General features: G+C 39.9%; 1 protein-coding gene across 1 annotated transcript in view; it reads left to right on the forward strand.

Annotated features, from left to right (window-relative positions):
• The window catches only part of rab2a (RAB2A, member RAS oncogene family), a 58,343-nt gene extending 37,583 nt beyond the window's left edge, over window positions 1-20,760 (forward strand). The window contains exons 7-8 of the mRNA XM_078397436.1: window positions 6,761-6,829; window positions 20,399-20,760. Of these exons, the coding sequence (XP_078253562.1) occupies window positions 6,761-6,829; window positions 20,399-20,494 (165 nt within the window). The 3' untranslated portion in view covers window positions 20,495-20,760. The remainder of the gene's footprint in view (window positions 1-6,760; window positions 6,830-20,398) is intronic.
• The last annotated feature ends 425 nt before the right edge of the window (window positions 20,761-21,185 follow it).

Consider the following 21,185-nt stretch of genomic DNA (forward strand, 5'->3'; position numbering starts at 1 on the left):
GGTACAGCAGGCAGTGAAGAAAGCTAATGGCATGTTGGCCTTTATAACAAGAGGAGTTGAGTATTGGAGCAAAGAGGTCCTTCTGCAGTTGTACAGGGCCCTAGTGATAGCACACCTGGAGTATTGTGTGCAGTTTTGTCTCCAAATTTGAGGAAGGACATTCTTGCTATTGAGGCAATGCAGCGTAGGTTCAGGAGGTTAATTCACAGGGTGGCGTGACTGTGGTATGTTGAAAGACTGGAGCGACCGGGCTTGTATACACTGGAATTTAGAAGGATGAGAGGGGGTCTTATTGAAACATATAAGACTATTAAGGGATTGGACATGTTAGAGGCAGGAAACATGTTCCAGATGTTGGGGGAGTCCAGAACCAGGGGCCACAGTTTAAGAATAAGGGGTAGGCCATTTAGAACAGAGATGAGAAAAAACTTTTTCACTCAGTTGTAAATCTGTGGAATTCTCTGTCTCAGAAGGCAGTGGAGGCCAAATCTCTGGATGCTTTCAAGAGAGAGTTAGATAGAGCTCTTAAAGAAAGCGGAGTCAAGGGATATGGGGAGGGCAGGAACGGGATACTGATTGTGGATGATCAGCCATGAACGCAGTGAATGGTGGTGCTAGCTCGAAGGGCTGAATGGCCTACTCCTGCACCTATTGTCTATCAAAATCCCAGGCTGGCAAATACCAGAAACGTATTGTTTGAGTAATTTGGCAGGTGATTTGAAGTGGTTCACTATTACCTCTGAAGGAAACTAAGGGTCAGCTATAAATTGTGCTTTTGCCATATTCAATCTAAGTGAATTTAAAAGTCCAGTCTCTTTTTTAAATTGCTTTCTTGTCATTCTTCAGGCTCAAATATAAATAGACCTTGAGTGAAATGCCACAGAGGTTTATAGCTCTTCTGAAATCCAAAGTGAAAAGTTAGTGCTTCCAGGACTCATAAAAATGTAATCGGGTGGGGAAAAGTGTGAAAAAAAATGTAGATTATAATGTTTTATAAATTTTGCATTTTTATTCTTAATTGCCTGAGATTTTGCGTATGATACATAACATGCTTTTGATTAGTCTCTGGCAAAGTCTGGCCTTTTAAATTTGGTAGATGGTATCCGATTGAAATGCACAATAATGTAAAAGTGTGTCATACACAGCATAGTTTGGTGTTTGTGTATATAAAGTTTCAAAAATGGTCTTGACTATTATGCATCTTGTTTGAGTTACTAAGTGAGTAATTTGCAGACCCCGATTATGGAATTCAAGTTGTATATAATAGCATGAAATTTGAAACTGCAATTACCAATTAATATAATTTGTAAAGTCATTGAGGTAAAGTATATTATTCAAAACACAAATTGAGTTGACGTACAGAGCAGCTTTAGTTGCCAAGGAAAATGGAAGTATTTGATTAAGTTTGGTATTGGCTGGAAGCCAAATGTACTTGTTCAGAGCCCAAAGTCATTTGATAAAAATGTATCTTTTCTTGAAACTGAAGCAAATCTGTGTACAGTTTTTCAATTATCCAATCAGTTTTATGTATTTATTTCTTTAAATTACAGAATAGAGCTCAACCAACGAACGAATAAATAAATTCAGTTAATTGATTGTTTTGGGGGGAAAACGAGCAACGTACAAGTTTTATTCATTAAAAATGAAGTATCTCTGCCGTGTATAGCAATGCCCTGCAGATAAAGCTTTTAGCCACATTTTCTTTGAAATCAATTAGATAAAAAAGTTACTAAATAATACTGTTGCAAGTTGCAAGATAGTTTATCACAAGACTGAAACTCTTAAGATCGCATTCAAATTACAAGTTGTAGCTTTATTTCCTACTCTTTTTTCATCTATGGTGGCCAACTCTGAGTGGCAATTCTACACTCTGATTTTGAGCAGTGCTAAACAACACTAAAGGCGCTTTTGAGTCCTGTCCTCCAACTGACTAACATGGAGACAAAAAAAATGAAAGGATGAATACTCTGGGGGAATTTTGGATACAGGTTTAAGGCAGGAAAGTGGTACTGAGGTTTAAAAAGTCAACCATAATTGAATGGTGAGCAAGGGCCAAATAGCTCACTGATGCAGGTAGTCTGTGTGTCTTCCATTGTACACTTGTAAATGTCCGATAAGAGTATGCGGCAACATGCCAAATCTCCTCAAACCTTTGAGGAAGTAGAGATGTTCATAAGACTGTTCATAGAATATAAAAGTTCAGCTGTACAGGTGGGGTGATTTTGTTCTTGGGTATCCAGTACTTTCAACCATTTTTCTATCGCATGAAATTTACGCCAGACACATGCCAAGTAGAAGATGAATAAATCACTAATTTGGCACTTCTGGTTGAGGGTAGGTTGCAGATGCATATGTGCTTGTGGGCAAACCTGTGTGGCTGTGTTCAACCATTATTGAAAATGGGAATGTTTACAAAGCAGCATCCTCCAATTAGTTATACAGCACACATCTATTATGACTCCCATAGCTATCGAGAATACACTTCTTCCCACCCTGCTTCCTGTAAAGACTATCCCCACCTCCCAATTCCTCCGTCTATGCCGCATCACCCCGAAACGTCACCCATTCCTTCTGTCTAGAGATGCTGCCTGTCCCGCTGAGTTACTCAAGCATTTTGCGTCTGTCTTCAATTTAAACCAGCATCTGTAGTTCCTTTCTGCACAGTTGTATAGCACAGTTCAATGCAGAACTTAGAGTTGAATCATTGGCTATTGATATGTCTGTGGCATGTTGTTATACAATTTAGCATGCATATATCCTGAATGCAGTCTTCTCAGATCTTATTTTTGGTTCTTCCTTTTGCTGCTTTCCCATGTTCTGCTTTTTGAACTAAGAAAGATTTTCTGACTAATAGTTAAGATAGTGATGAATATGTCAGACCACAAGGTTACACATTATAGTAGGATGCCAGGCTGTAATGATAGCCCATGGTATTGCATGGATGTCCAAATTTGAGCTGGTATTTGGTATGGTGAAATGGAATGAAATGACATTGTAATGGAATGTACTCTGTTGGTGGGACTTTGTACAAGGGCTAGACAATGTCATAACTGGATCAGATTAGTGACAAGTAAATTGGTCATGACAAAGTTGAGGAATGGAAACGCTTCAAGCCTGGGGAGGAGGGAGCACAGTAAAATGCTAATAATCAGCTATCCAAATGTTTTGAAGCTGTGATGGTTTGGTATCTGGTTGAACTGGTTTGGTTTATTGTGCTCCATATGTGTCCATGGGAAAATTTAATATTCTACAGTGTTAACATTAATGAAAGAGAATTATAAAATCTGTTGGAGAATATAAATAACATCTAGTAGTCTGGAAAATCTGTTGGTTTAGCACCGCCAAAATCCTATAAATGCTGGATTAAGGAATGTTACTGTAGAGGATATGCATTTACATTTTGATTGCGAAAAGGCTGAAGGAGAGTTTGAATGAAGCATACAATTTATGGATAGGATGCGCCAAATGCCTTATTCTTCCATCTATCTTACTTGGGTTTCTATTAGTTCTCTCATTACCTTTCACAGATCTAGTCTAAACGACAGAGGCAGTTTTCATCAGAAACATTTGAAGTTCCCAGCTTGAATACTTTGTATTATTGACAGTGTTCGGTCCATCAAGGGCACAGTCTTCCTTGCCATCGAAAGAATCCTCTTGAGGAGCTTCCTCAAGAAAGGTTGCATCTAATATCAAGGCTCCCCACAATTCTCACTGCTACCATCGGGCAGGAAGTACAGAAGTCGGAAGTCCTACACCACCAGGTTCAGGAATAGCTACTTTCCTCCTGCCATCCAATTCTTGAACCGACCTGCACAACCTTAATCCTATCTCAGCAACAGAACACTATGGATCACTTGACCCGCTGAGTTACTCCAGCCTTTTGTGTCTGTCTTTGGTTTAAACCAGCATCTGTAGTTCCTCCCTACACACTATGGACCACCTCTTGCAGTAGCTTGTGCTTTTGCACAAATGTAATATATTGCATGGTCTTTAATTTCACTGTCTTATATAATTTATATATTTATGTTTGGTATGTTGTCTACATCTTGCCTGTGCTGCTGCAAGCTAGCTTTTCATTGTACCTGTACTTCACTGTACTTGAGCATATGACAATAAACTCACTTGGCCTGACTTCTTTGCTTCCTCTAGTGCTATCTCTCAACTGGAAGAGGATTGATTTGTTAGCTAAGAGAGGGTAATAGTTTGTAATCAGTATGTTTCATTTTATATAAGTTTGATCTAATGCCATAAGATTTCTTGGCATTTGGAGTCAATGTTAAGGACTCCCAAGCCATTCAGTCATCTGAGTTTAGCCCCACATTGTACAAACATTACCTTTTGATCTACATTGGTAGATCAGAAACTTTGGGATTGTGGTGTGGGATATCTGATGAAAAGAATGGATCTTGCTCAGTTGTTCTCAGAAAAACAGTCCTGACTTTCTGTGTTAATGGGGAGGATTTAACAGGATTGCCAGGTTGTATATGCTTTTTTTGTATCACGACGTCGGTTTCCACATATTTGCTGAGAACCAGCTCTGTCGGCCTTAAATTGACATGCTGCTTGACTGACATACGGCATTGGGTGAACTGAAATTTCCACACTACAAAGGCCAAAGTCGTCATTTGTTCCTAACTACTGACGCCATCCCTTCTTACCCGATCAGCTATATGAAGCTGAATCTGAATGTCTACAACGCATTGGATTTTTTTCCATGTTTCTTAACTAATGGCTTGGCATGTACTTGAACTTTGTCTCAACCTTGGTTTGAAAACACCCATCCATCACTTCACTGCACATTCTAGTTGCATATAATCCCATGTCCTTTCCTATTGATGAAGAGACATGGTATTCTGGCAATGGTGCTAAAAACGAAAAATGTTTGTTTTTAAAGAATTGTACTTCCATGTTCCCCACCCTCGAGTTTTTTCTCTTTTGTGCCTCACAACAGGGTGAACCTTGCCTCCTTAATAGCTGTGCTTTTTTTCCTTCTGCTTTGTCGGGGACCATCTGTTCAACTATTTCTGCTTCCTCTTTTCCCCCTTGTACTTTATCAAATCTCCCAGAAACTCCCTCAAGGTTTTCCAGAATCTCCTTGAGCTTTCCTAGCATCTCTCCTGTCCATGGGAATTTGCCTCCTGTAATCTCTTGATTTAATTCCTGTTACATTTTAAATTATTGTGTTTAAATCCATTCATTGTTCTGTCCATCTAATCTATAGATGCAGGATTATCCTGATTTTTTTTGGTTATGAGTCAAGCTACAATGGTCACCACCTTATTTCAATATTATTATTTTAAAATAAATAAATATATACTGGATGATCAGTAATGTGTTAGTGTTAATTAGCCATTTTCATTCATTTTCAAACTGAAAACACATAGTTAATGGTGTTTAACCCAAATTTTAAGTGATTTGTATGTAAAGGCCTGAAACTGTCCCTTTTGCACCCTGTTCCATCAGTGTTTTAATTAAAATAATATTTTCGATTTTTGTCACAATTTTAGATTTAAATGATTTTTTGTCCAGTGTGCACTCCAGTGCCTGTGATGCTCACTGATTGTGGAGTTAGGGATTGGCAAGCAGTTGGGGATGAGGATTAAGGGCTGTAGTGCAATGCAATTAGATTTTGAAGAGCATCACTTTCAATTCCTCAATTCGGGCTGCAGCCTGTCATATTCTGGAAATATTGAAGACTGACATCATGCTGCAGAATTAGGAGGTGGCGCAGGAGTCCATGACCAACTAGGACAGCTTAAGACATTTGGACAGATATATGGATAGGAAGGGTTATCAAATTGGACTAGTGTTCTCACCATAGAGTACAGGATAGCTTTTTCTTCACTATTTTTTGGCATCCAATAAAAATCAGCACCAATTTGTCTCGATTCAACCTCTTTGATGCCATGGCCAAGAAAGCACACCAATCCCTCCACTACCTCAGAAGATTAAGGAAATTAAGAATTAATACGAACAAAGGAGGACCCGGTCGGTATGGGGAGACTGCAGTGAGGGCGGGGAACGGGGAGAACAAAGGGGGGACCCGGTATGGGGAGACTGCAGTGAGGGAGGGGAACGGGGAGAACAAAGGGGGGGACCTGATGCGGGGGGAGAACAAAGGAAGACCCGGCGTGGGGGGAGGGGGCCGTGAAGGGGGGGGGGGGGGGGGGATATGTTAGGGTGAAGGGATATGTTGGGGTGAAGGGTGGACCTGGCACTGGATACATTGTAACTTTATCAGCACCCTTTATGTGGCAACTATTGCGTACCTTGGGTATGCAAGCAAAGAATTTCACAGTGACGTCACGTGACAGCGTATTCAATTCGAAATTCAGCATATCTAAATTCACTTTTGGTAATTTCTACAAATACACTGTAGAAAGCATCCTTTTGGAATACACATGAATTTGGTTTGCCAACTACTCGCCGAAAACTGCAATAAATAGCAGAAAGTTGTGGATGCAGCCCAGTCTATCGTGCAAATCTTCCAAAATTTAGTATGTCAATCTCATTACAAGTTCTGAAGTACAAATACATGGTAAATTAACTACATTTGGGTGTGCAGGTCATGTGCTTGCGTTCCAAGATTTATTCCACATTTTGTTTCCAATTTTCTATGGATAATTTAGTCCGTGTTTGTACCAAAATAAATTGTGATTCGGGGACCATACTCAGTAGAACTGGTGTGTTGAATGAGTGATTTCGATGAATGTTGTAGGTACCTTAACATTTTTATCATATGTTTTCTTTTAAATTGCAGGCATTTATTAACACAGCTAGGGAGATCTATGAAAAAATACAAGAAGGAGTCTTTGATATAAATAATGAGGTAAGAACCTTGTTGCTTGAGTTTCTGTGTTATGGTATTGAATGTTTAATTCTTGTAAGTAATGAGTGGCCTAATGTGAAACAAGAATTTTTAATTTTTGACACCGTACACTGAAAAAAATTAGCTGCAACTTATCTAGATGATTTATTTATTTCTTTCAAGACAGAATTAATTTATTTAAGAGAAAGAAAATCAATTGTTTGAATTGATGTTGTCCAGAGATGTACGCATGGAACTGCCAGGCCACCATTCCAAAACTAATTTGAATATAAACCCAAAGGAATAATCTCATAGGCTAATAATTCAGTAAAGAGGTACTTAATCCCTGCTGTTGGCTGATTGGAGAATCTTTGATTAGATTTCTCACAGTATACTTATACAGTAATGCAACATTAATGAAAAGGTATGTGGTTAATGCCCAGTCATGCTATGTAAGTAAGTACATGTTTGGAAACGTAATAGCCTGTAGATGCTGGAATCTTGAGCAAAAAGAAAACTGCTGGAGGAAATGAGTGGGTCAGGCAGTCTGAAAGGAAGGTCCCGACCCAAACCAACATCTCTCCGTTTCCCTCAGATGTCGATTGATATGCTGTTTCTCCAGCAGTTTCATTTAATTTATGTAAATTAATTGTTTGAAAACAAAATCTGTAAACAGTTTTCCATTACAATATATATTTGCTTTGTTCTTTCCCGTCGTCTTTCCCCAGAGCGCTGGCATGATTAGTTTTCATCAGGAGTGGCCTTGTTCCTCTAAAACAAACCTCTCAAAACTTAGATTTACTACTTGTAGTCTATTAAGCTCTGATAAGTAGCCCTTGGAATTGGCTTTTCTGTTCAACTTGTCTATGTCGAACAAAACGCTCATCTATACAGTTTGTCAGCATTAGGCCTGTGTTCCTCTAAATATTTCTTATCCAAATGTCTTTTAAAACCTGTTATTGTACCTACATTACTTATACCTTATCTATGTTCCTCTATATACCTCTATATGGTCACTCCTCTGACTCCTACAGTCCAAGGAATAAAGTTCTTTCCTAACCAACCACTCTCTATATAACTTAGGCCCACACATCTTGGCAGTGTTCCTTAAATCTTTTCTGCATTCTTTCAGAATGATGTCTTTGCTACAGCAAGTTAACGAAAACTGTACATAATACTCCAAGTGTAGCCTCATCAATGTCTGGCATTACTGCAATTTCACAACTCCTGTACTCAATGCCCTAACTGAAAGTCAATGTGCCAACTGCTGCCTTCATCATCACCCTGTCTACCTGTGACACCATTTTTGGGATCTGTTTACTTGTACTTCAAGGTCTCTGTTCTACAACAGTATGCTGGACTCTAATGTTCACTAAAGGTCTTTCCAAAATATAACAACTCCAACTTATCTATATTGAATACCATTCGCCATTCATGTCCCACTTACCTAGCTGATCAAGATCTCACTAATTTTTGACAACCTTCTTCCCTTACTACGATACCACTTATTTTAGTATCATCCGCAAACTTACCAACTATTCCTCGTTCGTTCTCTTGTAATATATTGGAGCGCAGGAAGATAAAAGGTCTTAGAGAGGTGTACAAAATCATGAGAGGAATAAATCAAGTAAGTGCACAGTCTTTTGCCCAGAATGGAGGGCTCAAGAACCAGAGGACATAGGTTTAAGGTGAGGGGGAAAAGATTTAATGGGAACGTGAAGGTAGACACAAACTGCTGGAGTAAACAAAAGGGTGGTGGGTATATGCAATGAGTTGCCAGAGGAGGTAGTTAAGGCATGTACTATCATAACATTAAAGAGACATTTGAACAGCTACATGGATAGGATAGGTTTAGAGGGTTATGGGCCAAGCATAGCATGTGGGACTATGTAGATGGGCAAGTTGGTCGGCGTGGGAAAGTTGGGAGGTATGGCCTGGTTCAGTGCTGTATAACTCTGACGCAACAAATCGTTAAAATAAATGACGAGCAACAATGGTCAAGCACTGATCCCTGTGGTACACCATTAGTCCAGGGCCTCCAGTCTAAAAAGCAACTTTCTACCAAGCTCGGTTTTCAGCCAATAATCTGTTAACATTAGTTAGCTCTCCCTGGATCCCATGTAATTTAACCTTCCAAACTAGCCTATCATGCTGGACCTTGTTAGAGGTCTTGTTGAAATCCATATAGACAATGAGCAATACCAGGCCCTCATCAATTCTCTTGGTTAACTCTTCAAAAAAAACTAACAGATTTATGTGACATAATTTCCCCATCACAAACTTGTGTTGACTATCCCTTAATCAATCCCTTTTCTCTCCAAATGCTGGTAGATCCTGTCCCTCAGATTCCCTTCGACTAACTTACCTGAAACGCTCGGGCTTACTAGTCTGTAGTTACCTGGCTTGCCCTTGATTCCCTTCTTGAATAATGGTACAGCATTAATCACCCTCCAGTCTTCCTGACTGTGGCTAAAGATGATGCAAATATCTCTGCAAGACCCTCTGCAATTTCTTCCCTAGCTTAAACATAGAATATAAAACAGCACACCACAGGAACAGCCCTTGATTGCCCCGCCCCCCCTCCCCATTTTTCTACCTCACTCCCACCATCCCTTTTCTGATCCCAATGTAAATGAGTTATTTTGCTGCTACAAGCAAAAGGACTGGACAAGCTAGATGCAGGAAAAATGTTCCCAATGTTGGAGGAGTCCAGAACCAGGGACTACAGTCTAAGAATAAAGGGGAGGCCATTTAAAACTGAGATGAGAAAAAACTTTTTCACCCAGAGAGTTGTGAATTTGTGGAATTCTCTGCCACAGAGGGCAGTAGAGGACAATTCACTGGATGAATTTAAAAGAGAGTTAGATAGAGCTCTAGGGGCTGGTGGAATCAGGGGATATGGGGAGACGGCAGGCACAGGTTACTGATTGTGGATGATCATATAATTGTGGAATGGCCTCCTGCACCTCTTCAATGTTTCTATTCATGTGGCATGTAGTTGGATCCAGAACTTTCTGGGCTCATCTCATTTACATGTTAATATCACCTGGGCATAAATTTATCTGGAATAGGCATGCACCATAGAGAGAGAGAAATTCTTGTTCTTGAACTGGATTTAATTACCATTGGCTTAAAGCATGAGAAAAACATATTCGGGTAACCTGGTGCAATCTTTTCCTCAATGCAATGTGAATTTTTCTTAACTGCTTAGAAATAGGTGGAGATTGTTGTATTTTGAATTTATAATGAAATATTTTGTTGTCATATCTATTAAATTTAGATGTTATTAAATTCCTGATATTTTAAAATATAGGCTCCATATAGACAATAGACAATAGACAATAGGTGCAGGAGTAGGCCATTCAGCCCTTCGAGCCAGCACCGCCATTCAATGCGATCATGGCTGATCACTATCAATCAGTACCCCGTTCCTGCCTTCTCCCCATACCCCCTCACTCCGCTATCCTTAAGAGCTCTATCCAGCTCTCTCTTGAAAGCATCCAACGAACTGGCCTCCACTGCCTTCTGAGGCAGAGAATTCCACACCTTCACCACCCTCTGACTGAAAAAGTTCTTCCTCATCTCTGTTCTAAATGGCCTACCCCTTATTCTCAAACTGTGGCCCCTTGTTCTGGACTCCCCCAACATTGGGAACATGTTATCTGCCTCTAATGTGTCCAATCCCCTAATTATCTTATATGTTTCAATAAGATCCCCCCTCATCCTTCTAAATTCCAGTGTATACAAGCCCAATCGCTCCAGCCTTTCAACATACGACAGTCCCGCCATTCCGGGAATTAATCTAGTGAACCTACGCTGCACGCCCTCCATAGCAAGAATATCCTTCCTCAAATTTGGAGACCAAAACTGCACACAGTACTCCAGGTGCGGTCTCACCAGGGCCCGGTACAACTGTAGAAGGACCTCTTTGCTCCTATACTCAACTCCTCTTGTTACGAAGGCCAACATTCCATTGGCTTTCTTCACTGCCTGCTGAACCTGCATGCTTCCTTTCATTGACTGATGCACTAGGACACCCAGATCTCGTTGAACTCCCCCTCCTCCTAACTTGACACCATTCAGATAATAATCTGCCTTTCTATTCTTACTTCCAAAGTGAATAACCTCACACTTATCTACATTAAACTGCATCTGCCATGTATCCGCCCACTCACACAACCTGTCCAGGTCACCCTGCAGCCTTATTGCATCTTCCTCACAATTCACACTACCCCCCAACTTAGTATCATCTGCAAATTTGCTAATGGTACTTTTAATCCCTTCGTCTAAGTCATTAATGTATATCGTAAATAGCTGGGGTCCCAGCACCGAACCTTGCGGTACCCCACTGGTCACTGCCTGCCATTCCGAAAGGGACCCATTTATCCCCACTCTTTGCTTTCTGTCTGTTAACCAATTTTCTATCCATGTCAGTACCCTACCCCCAATACCATGTGCCCTAATTTTGCCCACTAATCTCCTATGTGGGACCTTGTCGAAGGCTTTCTGAAAGTCGAGGTACACCACATCCACTGACTCTCCCTTGTCAATTTTCCTAGTTACATCCTCAAAAAATTCCAGTAGATTTGTCAAGCATGATTTCCCCTTCGTAAATCCATGCTGACTCGGAACGATCCCGTTACTGCTATCCAAATGCTCAGCAATTTCGTCTTTTATAATTGACTCCAGCATTTTCCCCACCACTGATGTCAGACTAACTGGTCTATAATTACCCGTTTTCTCTCTCCCTCCTTTCTTAAAAAGTGGGATAACATTTGCTATTCTCCAATCCACAGGAACTGATCCTGAATCTATAGAACATTGAAAAATGATCTCCAATGCTTCCACTATTTCTAGAGCCACCTCCTTAAGTACTCTGGGATGCAGACCATCAGGCCCTGGGGATTTATCAGCCTTCAGTCCCATCAGTCTACCCAAAACCATTTCCTGCCTAATGTGGATTTCCTTCAGTTCCTCCATCACCCTAGGTTCTCCAGCCCCTAGAACATTTGGGAGATTGTGTGTATCTTCCTCAGTGAAGACAGATCCAAAGTAACGGTTTAACTCGTCTGCCATTTCTTTGTTCCCCATAATAAATTCCCCTGCTTCTGTCTTCAAGGGACCCACATTTGCCTTGACTATTTTTTTCCTCTTCACGTACCTAAAAAAACTTTTGCTATCCTCCTTTATATTATTGGCTAGTTTACCCTCGTACCTCATCTTTTCTCCTCGTAATGCCTTTTTAGTTAACTTTTGTTGCTCTTTAAAAGAGTCCCAATCCTCTGTCTTCCCACTCTTCTTTGCTATGTTATACTTCCTCTCCTTAATTTTTATGCTGTCCCTGACTTCCCTTGTCAGCCACAGGTGTCTCTTACTCCCCTTAGAGTCTTTCCACCTCTTTGGAATAAATTGATCCTGCAACCTCTGCATTATTCCCAGGAATACCTGCCATTGCTGTTCTACCGTCTTCCCTGCTAGGGCCTCCTTCCAATCAATTTTGGCCAGCTCCCGCCTCATGCCTCTGAAATCCCCTTTGCTATACTGTAATACCGACACTTCCGATTTTCCCTTCTGCCTTTCCATTTGCAGAGTAAAACTTATCATGTTGTGATCACTGCCTCCTAATGGCTCTTTTACCTCTAGTCCCCTTATCAGATCTTGTTATGTAGACCACAAAAACAACACGAAAGCTTGGAACTTTTTCTAAGAGCATAGAACACAATTCATAATTTTAGTTTGCTCAGTTGTTAATTATCAATGTAGTGAAACTTCATTTCTTGCACATTAATTTGATCAATATCCAATTGAAGGTCTAGTTAGATACAGAAACATGTACAGCTCCCAGAGCAATCTTGTGGACCAACACTAGAGGGTGTTCTGACCAAACCAAAACGAAAGGAAGTGAAATGCTGAAATGGCTGTCATTTAAACGCAGTTGGAGTTGTGTATGAGCTGCAACGAAATTGGACTTTTATTGTATTCACCAATGGTCAGATAGATTTAATCTTAGTAGCTTGTGCAGAATCTAAAGTTTAAGTGCTGCATTGTTGGTGATATTAAGTCTAACTATTATTTTGACAGTTGGTATCATATCATCATATCATATATATACAGCCGGAAACAGGCCTTTTCGGCCCACCAAGTCCGTGCCGCCCAGCGATCCCCTATCTTGGATAAATGCATAATCTCAACCAACATTTGAGTGTTTCAAAAATATGATTGGGGAAACACTAATTTAAGTAGTTTCTAAACTATGATTGAAACTGGAAACATTTTCTTGGGTGCACCTTGGGATTGTGATAGCAGATGATACTGATCACTGGTGCTAGGTGAGGTGTCTGAAGAAGGGTCTCGATCCGAAAGGTCGCCCATTCCTTCTGTCCAGAGGTGCTGTCTGTCCCGCTGAAATACTCCGGCATTTTGTGTCTATCTTCGGTGCTAGGTGAGAGATAGACAAAGAACTGCAGATGCTGGAATCGTGTATAGAAGTGCTGGAGTAACGCAGCAAATATCTGGAGAGACATGGATTGAGAACGTTTCGGGTTGGGACTTTCTTCAGACTGCTAGGTAATGTAGATTGCAGTTTAAGGAACGCTGCAGCAAAATGGTAAAATATTTATAGGGTATCATCGAATTTCTTGATGGTTTTATAATTTTATGTCTTTTTAAAAAAATTAAACTTGTTTGGTATGGACCAAATTCAGTACATTGTCCTGCTCTAAGCAGAAGTGACGTTGGTGGCTACAATCTGATCAGTATTTGGGCCATATTCTGTGTTTTGGATTTTATACAAAATTGATAAAAATGCTTGTATCAACTTTGCACTTGAAGAATTTAAAGGCATAATTGCAGATGGTTGTGTAGGATTTTTTGACAACGAATATAAGTTCATTTCTGGTGAGCAATATTATCAGTGAAAGATGAGAATTATCAGGAATATGTTATATTTGAAATATTTTTGTAAACAAAAATTATCCTTTGCTTTTGATTTTTATATAATTTAGCTGGTACTTTAGTATTCACAATATGTTCTGGAATGAGGACTAGTGGATTTGGCACTAAATTAGGTCATTATAGTAATTCTTCAGTCTGAAGAAGGGTCTCGACCCGAAACGTCACCCATTCCTTCTCTCCTGAGATGCTGCCTGACCTGCTGAGTTACTCCAGCAGTTTGTGAAGGTAATTATAGTGTATATATATGGTGATGCAATACTGATTGAAATAGTGACGATGCTGTTGTCAGCAAACTGGCATGACTTCTTGCACTTCCTACTGCTGTGTTGGAATATTTGTGGAAGCCTCTGTCCTATCCTGGTGCTTGTGCACCAATTATATGGTTATAGTGATCTATTTGCCGCAAGGTTTTTTTATGTGGAGTGAACCTGAGGGCAATTTGCCTGTGAGGGCTGGTGTCGGGGGATGTTGGGATCAGTAACCATACAGCCCTGAGGCCAGCATCTCAGTGTTGAGTGGTCAAAGCATCAGCTCCAGCCTGCCCATCAGACCTCACAGCAGCCTCTGGTCATTACTTTGGGGGTTTCTTCCACACTGAGCCATGTGGTGATAAGATCACTGTTTCATGCTGCAAGTGTTCAGTGGAAGGCAGGATCCCAGCACAGCAATGTGCAATTCTGGTGTATATTTTTTTAAAGTATAGTAGGCATGGCTGGTCTCCACAATGTAGAGCACTAAACATTGAGTGTTCTGCAGGGCCGCACTAAATCATCTTACTGAAGTACATTCTTGGGAAATGCATCATGATGACTGCACAAACTGTATTTAGATCAGTGGAAACTGCGTGTGCACTCTAAACAAAACTAAAAAATGTTGCTGCTAACATTTGAAATAACAATGATAGAAATATTGAAGTCAGCTATCATTGGTGAGAATTGGATGTACACTGTCACATTTACACTAATCTGAATTATCAACTTGGCCTCAGAATCAAAGAGCAGTAGCTCTATTAGCAGACTGAATGTCAGATTTAGTTTAAGTGTGAAGAATAGAGCCAAAAATGTTGGTTACATCCTATAAATCTATCTAATGAAACCTGCCTGAGATTCTGCCAGGAAATTGTTTTGCCTATTCACATCTCCCTAACTTTCTGATGGTTTACAATAGTAAAGTGTTACTTTGAAAGTTTAATATTCCTATTCATTTGAAGAATATCATGCAGTCTCATAACTTATTTGGAAAGCTTTTACTTCTCTCAAACTAGTTAAAACAGTAAAAAGGACAAATTGCTTGATTGAGTTTGAAAAATGAGATTAAACATTAAGGGTGAAATGAAAAGCAAATGCACTGTCTGGGCGCATGGTGCATTTAAAAGGCCTGGTGCAAAAATATTACAATAATTTACTGATTGTTTAATTTTACAAATAAACAAGTCTTCTATAATCTTTCACAAGTCTTCTTTCCTATCTGACAAGGGTTTGAGTGTTCGCATTGTCAGAAACCACAAGCGTTTGTTATTTGTTACTTGGATAAGTGCCATGCTTGTGCTTCACGATATCGCAAAAGGTTGCTACTAGTCCAGATGGATGAAACCAATGAGCCATAGGGCATGTATTCAATAAGAGGAGTTAGAGTGAACTTAAACCACATCATCTGGTGTAAATACAAAACTGCTGCCAGAAACCCCAAGGCTAATGTAAAACTGGAATGTCTGCCAAGTATTTTTTTTTATAAAAGCTGAGATTTATCAGAGTACTTTGCTTCTAAGCAAATTTTATTGTGTTAACCGTGACTTTTAGGGGGAAAAAATAGGTTTAAGGTGTAACCACTTGAGCCAGTAAGTGTTAAGATAAGTCTGTGTTTGATGAATGAAAGTGCTCAGTGTACACGCGTGTGGGTTCTTGGCAAACTGCCATGTCTTTGGGGAGTGCTGAGGTTATTGATGACATAGAACACTCGTACTCTTGGCATGTACAGCTGATTCAAACTGGCAAAAGAATTGGTGCCTGGAGGATCAGTGTTTTTATATTCTGCTCATTTAACACAATGGGGAATCATTTATATGGAGCACCTGTTTAGCACAAGTTGTATACAGAGTATTGTAGGTCATTTTTCAAAAGCTCTTTGGTTCTTTTATTTTGGAAATACAATTAAACAATAACATGTACAATTTTATGTTGTGTATAACAGAAGCAGATTCATTTTCATCCAAACGAATTGAGCTCAACTTATTTTTTGAGAGAAGTTGGCTTTTAAAGTTGTTGGGTTACATGTTAAAAAATGAAAGATTTTACAAAATCATTACAGCATGGAATGACGGCATTCGGCCCATCGTGTCTAGACTAACTCTGAAAGAGGGATTCGGCCGTCCCATTCTCTCTGTCTGTAGCCCGGCAAATTCAATCTTTTCATATACTTATCTAGCTCCTTTTTGTGTACTCCATTTGAATCGGCCTCCTCCCACTCCTGGCTTTGAATTCTAGACTTCAACAATGCGGCGTGTGTGGTTTTTTAAAAAAAAAGCCTTTTTGGATTGCCAGTCGCTTATTTTATATCATCTAGTTACTGCTAAAGGAAACAGGTTTCCTACCTACTCTGCTGATACACTTCATGATTATTAATTTCTCTGCCAAATGTCCTTGCAACCTCCTCGGTTACCAGGCAAACAACTCCAGCTTTTCCAGCCGATCCACATAAATGACGTACTGCATCCTTGGAATAATTTTGGTTATTTTCTTCTACATTGTCAGTCTTTCCATTTTTCACAAGTTACAGGAGTAGAATTAGGCCATTCGGCCCATCGAGTCCACTCCGCCATTCAATCGTGGCTGATCTCTGCCTTCTCCCCATAACCCTTGACACCCATTCTAATCAGGAATTTGTCTATCTTTGCCTCAAAAATATCCACTGACTTGGCCTCCACAGCTCTCTGTGGCAATGAGTTCCATAAATTAAGTATCCTCTGACTAAAGAGATTCCTCGAAGGTAGACACAAAATGCAGGAGTAACTCAGCGGGACTGGCAGCATCTCTGGAGAGAATGAATGGGTGATGTATCGGGTCAAAGTGTCGCCCATTCCTTCTCTCCAGAGATGCTGCCTTCCCGCTGAGTTACTCCAGCATTTTGTATAGGAAAATAACTGCAGATGCTGGTACAAATCGAAGGTATCACAAAATGCTGGAGTAACTCAGCGGGTCAGGCAGCATCTCAGGAGAGAAGGAATGGGTGACGTTTCGGGTTGAGACCCTTCAGGCTGAAGAAGGGTCTCGACCCTAAACGTCACCCATTCCTTCTCTCCTGAGATGCTGTCTGACCCACTGTTACTCCAGCATTTTGTGATACCAGCATTTTGTGTCTACCTTCGATTTAAACCAGCATCTGCAGTTCTTTCCTGCACCTAAAGAATTTCTTCCTCACCTCTTTTCTAAAAGAGCACCCTTTAATTCTGAGCCTCTGACCTCTGGTCCAAGACTCTCCCACCAGTGAAAACATCCTTTCCACATCCACTCTCTGCTATCTTTTTCTTGATGTGATGCTCAGAAGTGGACACATTACTCCAGTTATGGCAGAACAAGTACCTTTTTTTAAATAAACATTCATCGTGACTACTTTGCTTTTACATATGATCAGGAGAATGCCGATCAACCCCTCAACCTGCACCATTCAACAAAAAATATTTGTCTGCCATTTGAGGAAGGGAATTGCAAAGAATCTTGACAGTCCATGAAGGCAAAATAATTGCCACATTTGTTTAAAATGGTGACCCTTATTTTTAAATGATAACACATAGTTTGAGATTCTCCCATAAAAGAGAAAGCACCCTCACCATATCCACCTAATGAAATCTCCCGAGGATCTTGTATGTTTTAATCGTCTTCACTCTAAACTCTTCCTGATACAAACCAGTCTGTCCAATCTTTCTCCATGAGGCAGCCCTTTATAGTTATTTGTCAAGTAAGCACCCGTGGAACACCTTCCAATTAACCTCTTTCCTTAAATGAGATCTAAATCATATACAGTGCCCTACATAATGTTTGGGACAAATACCCATCATTCATTTATTTGCCTCTGTACTCCACAATTTGAGATTTGTAATAGAAAAAAAAGATCACATGGCGAAAGTGCACTTTGGCAGATTTTAATAAAGGCCATTTTTATACATTTTGGTTTCACCATGTAGAAATTACAGCAGTGTTTATACATTGTCCTCCCATTTCAGGCACCATAATGTTTGGGACACAGCAATGTCATGTAAATGAAAATAGTCATGTTTAGTATTTTGTTGCATATCCAATGACTGCTTGAAGTCTGCGATTCATGGACATCACCAGTTGCTGGGTGTCTTCTCTGGTGATGCTCTGCCAGGCGTGTATTGCAGCCATCTTTAGCTTATGCTTGTTTTGAGGGCTAGTCCCCTTCAGTTTTCTCTTCAGCATATAAAAGGCATGCTCAATTGGGTTCAGATCGGTTGATTGACTTGGCCACTCAAGAATTGACCATTTTTTAGCTTTGGAAAAACTCCTTTGTATCTTTAGCAGTATGTTTGGGATCATTGTCTTGCTATAGAATGAACCACCGGCCAATGAGTTTTGAGGCATTTGTTTGAACTTGAGCAGATAGGATGTGTATATGCGTAAGAATTCATTATGCTACTTCCATCAGCAGTTGTATCATCAATGAAGATAAGTGACCCAGTACCTTCAGCAGCCACACATTCCCAGGCCATAACACCCCCACCACCGTGTTTCACAGATGAGGTGGTATGCTTTGGATATTGGGCAGTTCCTTCTCTCTTCCATACTTTGCTATTGCCATCACTCTGATATAAGTTAATCTTCGTCTCATCTGTCCACAAGACCTTTTTTCAAGAACTGTGCTTGCTCTTTTAAGTACTTCTTGGCAAACTGTAACCTGGCCATCCTATTTTTGCAGCTAACCAGTGGTTTGCATCTTGTGGTCTGTATAGCCTCTGTATTTCTATTCCTGAAGATTTATGTGGACAGTGGTCATTGACAAATTCACACCTGACTCCTGAAGAGTGTTTCCGATCTGTCGGACTGGTATTTGGGGATTTTTCTTTATTATAGAGACAATCTACTTTTATCAGCTGTGGAGGTCTTCCTTGGCCTGCCAGTCCCTTTGCGATTAGTAAGCTCTCCAGTGCTCTCTTTCTTCTTAATGATGTTCCAAACAGTTGATTTTGGTAAGCCTAAGGTTTGGCTGATGTCTCTAACAGTTTTTTTTTCTTGTTTCTCAGTCTCTTTGACTTTCATTGGCACAACTTTGATCCTCCTGTTGATAAACATCAATTAAACTTTCCAAAGGTGATGGAAAGACTGGAGGAAAGACTAGGTGCTGAAAGCTCCCTTATCCCTGCATTAAGGAGGCATTTAAACACACCTGAATAATTACAAACACCTATGAAGCCATGTGTTCCAAACGTCATGGTGCCCTGAAATGGGGGGGGACTATGTATAATCACAGCTGTAATTTCTACATGGTGAAACCAAAATGTATAAAAAATACCCTTTAATAAAATCTGACAATGTGCACTTTAACCGCATGTGATTTTGTCTATTACAAATTGTGGAGTACAGAGGCAAATAAATAAATGATGGGTCTTTGTCCCAAACATTATTGCGGGCACTGTAAGGTACTCTGGGTGTGATAATATTCCATGTAACTAAAGCTTAACCTACCTACTGTTGTATTCAATTCTTTTAGCAATGATAAGCTTTCCAAATTACGTGAGCATCATGCACTACGACATCCTAATCTCTCTTTTTAGGTAACTTTATTGTTTGTGCAATATGGATAATTCCACACTTTTCCCCCATTACATTTCACTTGGCAGATATTTGCTCACTTGTCCAACCTACCTGTATCCCTTTGTATGCTATTTTAGTTCCTCTCACAACTTTGCCTCCTTCGTATAAACATCTCGAATTTATAATTTCAAAGCAAAATTTGAATGTTTGTAAGATAGAGCATTACAATCAGAATTTAATAAGACCAATAGTGTTCGAGAAAATAAGTGAATAGAAATGCCGTGATGTTCAGTGGATAAACGATATGCAAGTATTAAAGTGATCAAATCATATCATATCATATATATATACAGCGCAGAAACAGGCCCTTTCGGCCCACCAAGTCCGCGCCGCCCAGCGATCCCCGCACACTAACACTATTAACACTATCCTACACACACTAGGGACAATTTTTACATTTACCCAGTCAATTAACCTACATACCTGTACGTCTTTGGAGTGTGGGAGGAAACCGAAGATCTCGGAGAAAACCCACGCAGGTCACGGGGAGAACGTACAAACTCCTTACAGTACAGCACCCGTAGTCAGGATCGAACCTAAGTCTCCGGCGCTGCATTCGCTGTAAAGCAGCAACTCTACCGCTGCGCCACCGTGATCTTGGATAGAAACATTATGCAGCATTATGTAGATATTTGATTTTGGAAAAAAGGTTTATAAAAGTAAACAAATTCTGCAAATGATTTGTTCAATTGTTTTTTATGTGCACCAAAATGACTCGGCAATTTTTAGAGTTATAATAATAATATTCCAGTCTCCTGAATCTGTTATACATGTACCACTCCTAATTTTTTTCAATGTCTCCTTCAAGGCAAATGGCATAAAGATTGGACCACAGCACGCTGCTACCAACGCATCACATCCGGGTAGCCATGGAGGACAACAGGCTGGTGGAGGTTGTTGTTGAGGTTCTTCGACTATCTGTCTGCTTGACTTGGGGCCCTTTACCTTTTCACTCTCTTCCTTATCAGTTCAAGAAGTGAGGCCATTGCTGTATGTTTTATCTAACAGGGGATATCCGGAAAGTCCTTCATAAACCTTGTAAACATTGTATGTACTGTTCTCAGCAGGAATTTGCTTAATGACAGGATTTGAAAATTGTACTTGCACCTATTTACAGTTATTTTTTCTGCTTAATCTTTTGTCTATTTTGCCCTTGACGACAAAATGAATTGTATTAAACACTACAAATTTCGTCTGAGTATTTTAATTGTGTGGATTAAAATTGCTATCACTGTTACTTATTTTGCAATACCAAACTGTAAAAGCTGTCAAATTTCAAATGCTGTGGAGAAATGCTAGAGGAATGTTTTAATTCTGTATTTATCATCCACTTTGTGTATATATAGTTAAAATAACAAGCTTGGGTATATGTTGGTCGAGCTGAAATCCCTTCGTAGTTAAGCAGATCACAAACATTTTCTGGATGACTACAGCTTAAAATGGCAGTATTGTTCTAGTCTAAAGCTTTGTCTATTCCAAATTTGTGATGGTTTTACTTTTTGGGCTCACTACCAACTGTTCTGTTCCCCATCCTACCACTGAAACCTACATCCATAACTCTCAAATGTAACTCAAGTTAAATGTACATTGTCACA

The sequence above is a fragment of the Rhinoraja longicauda genome, chromosome 4 (genome assembly GCF_053455715.1).
Source record: "Rhinoraja longicauda isolate Sanriku21f chromosome 4, sRhiLon1.1, whole genome shotgun sequence".
In the NCBI taxonomy this organism is placed as follows: Eukaryota; Metazoa; Chordata; class Chondrichthyes; order Rajiformes; family Arhynchobatidae; genus Rhinoraja; species Rhinoraja longicauda.